This window comes from Theobroma umbraticum, unplaced genomic scaffold, assembly GCF_002168275.2.
Source record: "Theobroma umbraticum cultivar Fairchild unplaced genomic scaffold, ASM216827v3 scaffold_56.0, whole genome shotgun sequence".
NCBI lineage: Eukaryota > Viridiplantae > Streptophyta > Magnoliopsida > Malvales > Malvaceae > Theobroma > Theobroma umbraticum.
The window spans coordinates 13,283,808-13,292,612 of record NW_018397256.1 but is presented as its reverse complement, the minus strand read 5'-3'; the positions used below and the strand labels follow the sequence as shown (position 1 = coordinate 13,292,612).

Here is an 8,805-nt window from a genome sequence, read left to right as displayed (position 1 = left end):
CAGGACCAGACCAGCTTTTGCAGAACCAGCTTGAACAGAAGGGCCATTTGGGGTAGCCTCGGTTTTCTTCATTGGGCCTATGAAAGTGCTTACTTTTTGTTGGGCCTATGAAAGAGTTTTCCCGCATTTGTTGGCTATCTCTTCTCCTATTAGTTGTTCCCACTCCATGGCATCATCCCATTGGTTGTGCTTTTGACACTTTCTATATCTTTTCTTCCCTGGAAGAAAAATGATTGCCTTATCCTCTTTCGACTCCTGTCTCCATGCCAAAATGGGCATACTTCACATGGACAAAAAAGCAAGGCGGAAATGACCGATAATGCCAATTTCTTCAACCTTCGAGCCAAACCTTATCTCTTGTTACTTTTCTAAGTGATTTTCAATGGGAGTCTTGCCTTTATCTCTGATTTACTTATGACACTCATATTGACTTTATAAGTAGTAAATGATTGAATATTTAATAATCAACTATGAATCTATTTTTTTTAAGATATTATATTTAAATTTAAAATTATCGATGAATTTATAGAAAGAGATATAGATAATAATTATATGTTGTTAAAAGGAAAATTGAGACATTAATTTGGATCTTTGTTACTTTTATCTAGAATATATATAATATATATATATATATAATTGTATTAATGATTCATTACAAAAGTGAATGTACTTATAATATAACATGCGATCCTCTTACAGTCCAAACATGTGCCATAGTTTGGCCATCTGAGTCTTGACTTGTGCTTGGGATTTTCTCTTAAAAGATCAAAGTTGAGCAGTCTTATTTTCTTTTTCTTAATACTGGAAATTCTCAAAGGATTTAATTATCTTGTTAAATTTTATTACTAAAGTAAAAGAATAAAATATACATTTGAGAAAAAGACATACGCTGTATCTCCAGAATTAGATAAAATATCTAGTAAGTATATTACTTTCTTTACATGACCTCTCTGTCATACCCGAATTGTCGATGTCGTTTTCATGACCAAATGCTGCTACTTTCTATCCTTATCCAGTTAACGTGCCTGGTTTTCATACATTCAGCTAATCGATGGCGACTCCCATTTAGCTAGAGTCCTGGAACAATCTTTCTCCATGTCGTTTCTTGCAATATGTGATGTGATCAGGCACAAACTCGCAAATCAAACACATCAAGACACGTAACTTTTTCTCGTCATTAAAACTGTAAACATGTACTAATCTTTCAGGTGAAGTGCCTGTAAACTGTGAACACACGCAAACATGGGCTATATCAATATTTCAGGTGAAGTGCCTAAATCTTTGAGGGAACCTGGCTTTCTTCAGGTACATGACGAACTACCCTTGAGAACAGTGAAACAAAAGCAAATGGTTGTAGTACTTCAATCCTCTTACAGTCTAAGCACTTAACATTTGAATTTTTGATTGAACATTTAATTTTTTATTGATACATGATCTCTCTGTTTAAAGAACAAAATTCGAATCCTCTCTCTACTAATCATTAAAAAAAAACACTTTCTTACAGCCTAAAACTCTTTAGAACAACGTAATCTTGTATCCCTGATTCCCTATTCTCATTGGCTTTAGGGCCACCATCATTCAAACCATTGGTCACCAGCTTAATGCGATCAGTTGAGTTGAACTTACGGAATTCAGCTTAATTTTTAGCACATCGACCTCAAAAATTCGTGAGATATTACCCCTTTTTATTTAAACAATCGGCCACCTAACTTTGACACCCACAAGCAACGCCTTGATACAAGCCTTGGATCATTTTCATTTTCACACCAAAATAATCAAAGTGGGGCTAAGCTCAAAGCCAAGTAGCTTTGTTTTCCCATGTTTAGATGATGGTAAGTTGAACCTATCAGGATTTCCGCCACCAGAGAGAGGTAAGGCAGGCAATGACAATGAAAGCATAGCCACATTTCGTGCAAAAAGGCAAAAATAAAAGCAATGGGGCCTTTTCACTAAATTTTTGTAATGTGCCACAAGCTGATTTGTCGACGTTGGTTCTCGTTTGTTAGAACTTACCAGGAAGATCTGTCTGAATCCATGAGTTGTATTTAAAATAATTTACCTCTTCTGTTCTGCGAGTAATTTGTGTGCATGATAGCTGCTGAAAAAATGATTAAATGTAGAGTTGGTAGAGGGGAGTGAAAGCTTTTGACCCAGGGAAGACTGGTCGATTCTTAATTTTCTTCCCAGAGAAACAGAGATCCAATCAGGAAAAATGCTCTCAGACATCTTGTTTTCGCATTGATCCAACCTGGAAGAATGTCTCAGGTGTCACGCATCTTCTTCCCCACTTCTGCCATGATTGGTTGAGAGCCATTGCAAGTTAGTTGAACTTTGAAGACTGCACTCCTTTTTCTTGGTTCTGTTAAGATTGTTCGATAAATATTAAACCTCCAATCAACAAACCCCAGGTAGTTTTGTCTTTTTACCCTTCTTTTTCTCATCAAAGAAAGCAACAAAATATTGCAATAAGATGCCGACGATCACACCTTAGCTTTGTGCATCCAAAAAAAGCCAAAATAACTTCGTAAAAGTTAAAAGAACTTCTCATCCAACACTCCACAATCAGTATCTATTATCTGTGTGCAAAACCCAAAGCCATACATTACTGTACTAATCACAAAAGTATTTACAAATTCTCAACCTCAAACCTATCTTTCCAGAATAGATAGAAAAAGAAAAAGTGGTAAACAAGGAAAATTTCCCTAACTTCTACTTGTTGTTAGGCTGTCTGTGGCACTTGGTTTTCACATGCTTCTCCCTCTATTTTAACGTTGCTACCATTGTTGAAACTGTCACCTTGCCATGTCCAAACAATGTCTTTCAATGCAGGCCTAACATCATCCTCGCAAAACTTGGCATACTCCAAGGTGTCACCGCTAGACTTGGAAAACTCGACAACCGCAACCTCTGGTGCCACCTCAAACACCTCCGCCGTCAGGGATAGGCGCCCTTTCCTCCCCTCGGATGAGCCTTGTAGCTTCATCTTGAAGTCCCTCACTTTCCCCACCTTGAAGTTCAACCCTTTTGCAACACCTTCAATTTTAGCCATGATGGCACTAGCTGAACACCTCGACGTGAACATTGTCCCCGATTTCCTCTTGTTTTCAAACAAACTTGACAAATCAAAGCCTGATGACATAGAGGAAATAAACTCGAATGCGTTGAAAAATTTCGGAGACGATTGTTTGTTGGTCTTGGAGGTAGAATCATCGTCCAATACATGATCTGACATTGGTTCTTCGATTGAAAACGCAAGGTGACGCGCAAATCCATTTCTAAACCAAGGAACACGCATTATAGCTGGAATTGTGATCCTTCTTTCAGGGTCTGCAACTAGTAGTTTAGAGATCAAGCGCTTTGCTTCTGTTGAAAACCAGGGAGGGAACTCAAATTCAGCTTTGAAAACTTTCCTGTACATCTTCATGAGATTCTCATCTTGAAAAGGCAAGAAACCTGCAAGAAGAACATACAAGATAACCCCACAAGACCAGATATCTGCTTTGGATCCATCGTAGCCTTTTTTCCTCAAAACCTCTGGGGCAACGTAAGCTGGAGTCCCACACTGCGTGTGGAGTAGGCCATCATTGCGAAGCTGTTCGGGCAACGCTGACAGGCCAAAATCAGAGATCTTTAGATTTTCGTTCTCGTCCAAAAGAAGGTTCTCTGGCTTCAAATCTCGGTGTGAGACACCCCTGCTGTGGCAGAAATCAACTGCGCTGATTAGTTGTTGAAAGTACTTACGAGCAACATCTTCCTTGAGTTTGCCCTTAGCGACTTTTGCAAACAGCTCACCTCCACGGACATACTCCATGACAAAGAAGATCTTTGTTTTCGTAGCCATGACTTCTTTGAGCTCCACTATGTTTGGATGACGGACAAGGCGCATGACAGAGATTTCTCTCTTGATCTGCTCCATCATCCCTTCTTTCTTCACTTGATCTTTGCTGATGACTTTTATCGCCACACTTTCACCGCTTGTTAGTTCCTTCCCATAGTAGACTTTAGCGAATGTTCCTTTCCCAAGCAGTCTCCCCATCTCATATTTCCCAAACAAGACATGCCTCTCCTCCATGACAGTTCCCCCTTATATCCTCTTTTTCTCTCTACACAATAAAATTTGCTAACTCTTTTGGCTCTGCTCCTACTGAAATTTTTGCTTTAACATGGATTCAAGGCTGCTTGTGTGGCTCTGCAAAGATGTGTAACGTAAGGGAATCCAGGAAAGGATAGAGGATATGCTGATTTGGAAAGATTCCATTGATTCACTTGATCAGGAGATTGTGGTGGGGTTCAACGGAGCTGATTAACGAGAGTGTTCAGTGGAAGGGCATTTGGGTGAAGGGGATTTGAAGGGTAGTTTAGAAGATGCCATTAGAGCACCTGGTATTGTCTTTTTGGAAGACCTGGGGCTGCCGCAAGAGCACACAGAATGAAAATCTCACAAAAATCTTTCCAAAAGAATACCGGTATAAATATGAAGACGCGTTGATGGTGAGGGTTACAACAAACCATTATAGACTAATAAACTTTACGTCTCTGTTAACTTTTTTATCTTCAAGTAAATTCATTTTCTGTTCCCGTGGCCCGCATATTCTTTTCTTTTCTTTTCTTTTGCGCTGCCTTTTGGCTTTATTGCCCTGTTCCTCTGGCTAGAATTTTCTGTTCAGTGGATCAGCAGCCGAGGTTTGTTTTTGGTCATATGCCGATAGTAAACTAGTCTACCATTTCTCTTTTTAACTCAATCCACAAGAACATGATTGAAAATTTTTGTATCTCTTTTGTAACTTTACGTCTCATGTATAATTTTTTGTTTTAAATCTTAAACTTTAAACTGTAAAACTTAAATCTTAATATGAAAAGTTTAGAAGATAAGTGATGCAAAATTATGAAAAAACATAAAACAAAACACTAAAAGAAAGCAGACGATTTCTATTCAAAATGATTTGATTTTATTTCTTGTATGAGTGTAAATGGGTTGATATTATAGGTATATTTACAAATATTCGATCCAATATCATAAAATTTAAATATTTTATATTTGATTATGAAATAAGTTCGGGTAAAATTTCAATACTCGATTTAGATTCGGATAAATTTTGAATATCACCCTTAATTTCTTGGACTGTTTCAAGAAGATATTTCTAACTTGTTACAAAAATTTAAATTGGTTGCCGACCTAGAAAGGATTCTTGCAAGTTGTTAGTACTAATTATTATAATTCACTATGTGAGCGTTGAATGAATAAAATAGGAACCCTAATATGAAGTGTTCATGGGAAAAAATAAATGGGCAATACCCGAAGTCCAAAACCTGAGCTGGGCCATTACCATTAGGCAAAGCTGGCAAAGAATGATCTCACAAGAAAGCTCCATTTTCAATCCTAAGATAAATGCAAAAGCTCAGTGGCAACATGCAGCTATGATTCAGATTTGACTTTATATGAATTTGGGATGCTTATTGATTCAGATTTGGGGAAAAAAAAATTAAAGAAGAAGGCTTCCAAGTTCCACCAAGGGTTTGCACAAGCACATGAATTTTAAGCCTAAGCAATGTTAATTTCTTTTGTTTTCTTCCCATGATTTCTGTTGAATTTCTCTGTTTGATCTTGGGGTTTGATTAAGTCCACTAATTATTGCTACCCTAAAGTCAAATTAGCAATAACCATTCTGGACAGTTGATTAATATACGGTGCAATACATCCTCTCGATACACATATGTGCAAATATTTTGATTTTCGATTCTGTTTATTCATTAGAATTATTTACAATAAATATTCAAAAACATCTAATTCAGTAAATAATAATAATAATAAACTTTGATAAGATCACGGGCCATTGAGTGTATAGGCATTGAAAAAGGATATATTTTTAAATTGACCCAAGAAGCCCAAGATAGGCCTACAAGCTGGGACAACAAGGTGGCAGTGGTGGCTTTACAACGCATAACTTGACCAAGGGGATTATCATTTTTGGACTATTCGATCTGTTTAAGCAACTCTTTAATTAATTGATAACAAATCTTGTCAAAGGGTTAAAATCATTCCACATGCAGTACATCTTAAGGCAATGATTAATTATTAGATTCACCTAAATCACCCACTGCTCCCTCAATATGATGGCCTTTTTTATGAAAATTAAAATAAAAGAATACTTAAAAAAGAGTTCTTTAATTAAACTATATATTCCCTTTTATATATATATATATATATAATTCTTCAATTTGTTTCTATCTGATTTTCCTTTCTGAAATTCATTAATACATAACCAATCGACATCTTCATCTAAATCCAACCCTTATTCTTTTATTTTAATTTTCATAAAAAATAAAAAAATACAAATGATTAAAAATAGAATGAGCAATAGAAAAATATATCATATCTACAAGCGGAAGAGGCCCGTAGCTACTACGATATGATCGATGTAAAATGTCTATGCAATGGGTTTTTATTCTATTTTGAAATAATTAAGTTTTTAATTATGAAGTTGACTCAAACCCAAGCAGCACTATCATTTTTTTAATTTTTTTTAATGAAAGTGGAAGAAGATTTTTAAATTAGAACATAATACCAACTAATATTTGAGAACAAGTCGATGTTTCATTATTTTGGAGCAATCAAAAATTTAAGGCAAACCTGACCAATTACCCACTAAAATGCATAATTGAACTAACCTTTCTAACGTTATTTAAAGCAATATTCCTCCATAGTCCACATCATAACAACTTATTCCCTCATTTTATTTTGCATAAATTTGATAAAAAAGCTCATTTTTTCACAATTTTTGCAATTCTGTTTTTTTGGGTAATCAATATAAATTAGATCAAATCAGTGTTCATTTACATTTTAAAGCGTATTTATTATGACTAATCTTCGAATTTTATTGAAGAAATAAATATCAATAAAGCTAAACAAAGATAGCTCATCTGTAATCATCTCAGCCCCTCAGCCTGCCGTGGCCCCCGCCGGCAGGTAGGCTCCTCGGCCGTTGTTTCCGGGCCCTGTCAACTTCATCACCTTGCCATCATCAATACGCTTGGTCTTGAGTTATATCAACGAATTAATTCATTCTTACTTCGAACAAATAAAAAATAAAAAGGTAGAAAATAGTACTTAATATGTTGGAAGTGCTTCTAGTCCATCACTCATCAAACCATTGTCATGTCGTATAGACAATTGATTGATTATTACTATTTTTTTGGAGTGAGTATTAATGGGTGTAAATCGAAATAATCAAGTAAAATTGATTGAATTTGATTAATTTGATTTGGGTTTTTTAATTTTGTATTAATTGAAGGTTAATATATTTGATTATTTCAATTTTTTTAGTGTTTAAATTTTTAATCGAATGAAGCAAAAATAGATCATTAAGCAATATGTATTTTTAAATATAAATACACGATTAAATTAGAGATATTTAGACTTTATTAGTGAAACATTATTGAAAAAAAAACAGAGTTTTTAAAATCTAATTTGTATACAAATATTATTAACATTATTAATATTTAAAATCGATCAATTTGTGATTTTAAGATACACTTTGATTTTTAATTATTTTTTATGAAAAATCAATTAATTTAATTTTTAAAATTTTAAAACCAAACCTACAAAATAGATCGAATGGTGATCTTTAATTATCATTGAGGTATAACAAGATAGCATCAATATCACCCCCACATTCAAATGAAGTTTAATGGATACACCATCAATTATAAACTATGTCACCCAATTAAAACCAGTGTTCTCTTTAGGATTTTGAATTTTTCCATGGAAATTGCCTTTTAATTATTGGTTTTCAAAAGAAAAAATAAATTGCCTTTTATTAGTTTCAAACTTGAGGGGGACCAAGAAGAAATTGCCATCAATCCCATGTTGACAATTGGTCAATTCTTGTAAAAGTTGAACTGGGTCTCCACAACTTAGAGCATGCCCCATATTCCAACTTGACATGATGTTCCAATTTCTTGGTGAATTATTTTAATATTTGTTCTTTTAGATTCAGCTAATATTCTAACATTGATGTTTTTGTCCCAATGCAATTAGGTCCCACAATACCTTAGCTTAATGAATGCCATTTACCCTTTCTCACGTACATATATTAAATAAATCTATTATTCTACTCGGTATAACCCAAAATTACAACTCCATTAACATTGCATAAACTTTTTCTTAAAGCTCTAATTCCAAACTCAAATTTACATAACTTCGAAATTACAAAAAAAATAATAAAAAATGGTTAACAACACTCTACGTCACAAATTGATTAATAAACCCGAATAGTATTATTACTTGATCACAAAATGTTACAAACATTCAGGTAATCTATTTTTTTTTTCTGTAACGCATGCACGGATTGATTGATTCCCTATTATTATCATTATGAAAGAATTTTTTTTAAATGCAATTCATACTTAAAAATACAGCCATATCAATGGATCTTTGTTGCATTATTATTATTATTATTATTATCAGTAGTAGTAGTAGTAGAGAGGATGAGACAAGAACAGTTTGGTGCCGAAATGGTCACGTCAGTAACCATCCAGAACCCAATAATTCAGTAAGATAATGCATCATCCTCCACCAAAACCATTGAATCTTTGACAGTAGGTTGATACCTGATGGTCCGAAGGATCCACGTGGCTGCACTCGTTTGAAGAGGGGGCTAGCTTCAACACAACAGCAGCTACTGTTTTATGAGTCATGTTCTGCGCTGAAAGCATGTCGTTTCCATTGCGAGTGGGGGACCCAAGGTTCCGATTTGATGGAGCTGGGACTGGGAGTGGGCAAGGTGGCGTCGGGGCAATCCGTTG

General features: G+C 35.0%; 1 protein-coding gene across 1 annotated transcript; it reads right to left on the bottom strand.

Moving 5' to 3' along the window:
* Positions 1–2,547: 2,547 nt before the first annotated feature.
* On the bottom strand, positions 2,548–4,716 carry LOC110410572 (CBL-interacting serine/threonine-protein kinase 25-like). The gene has a single exon (XM_021420336.2). The coding sequence runs from the start codon at positions 4,070–4,072 to the stop codon at positions 2,720–2,722; it is 1,353 nt and encodes a 450-aa protein (XP_021276011.1). The 5' UTR covers positions 4,073–4,716; the 3' UTR covers positions 2,548–2,719.
* Between the last annotated feature and the right edge of the window lie 4,089 nt (positions 4,717–8,805).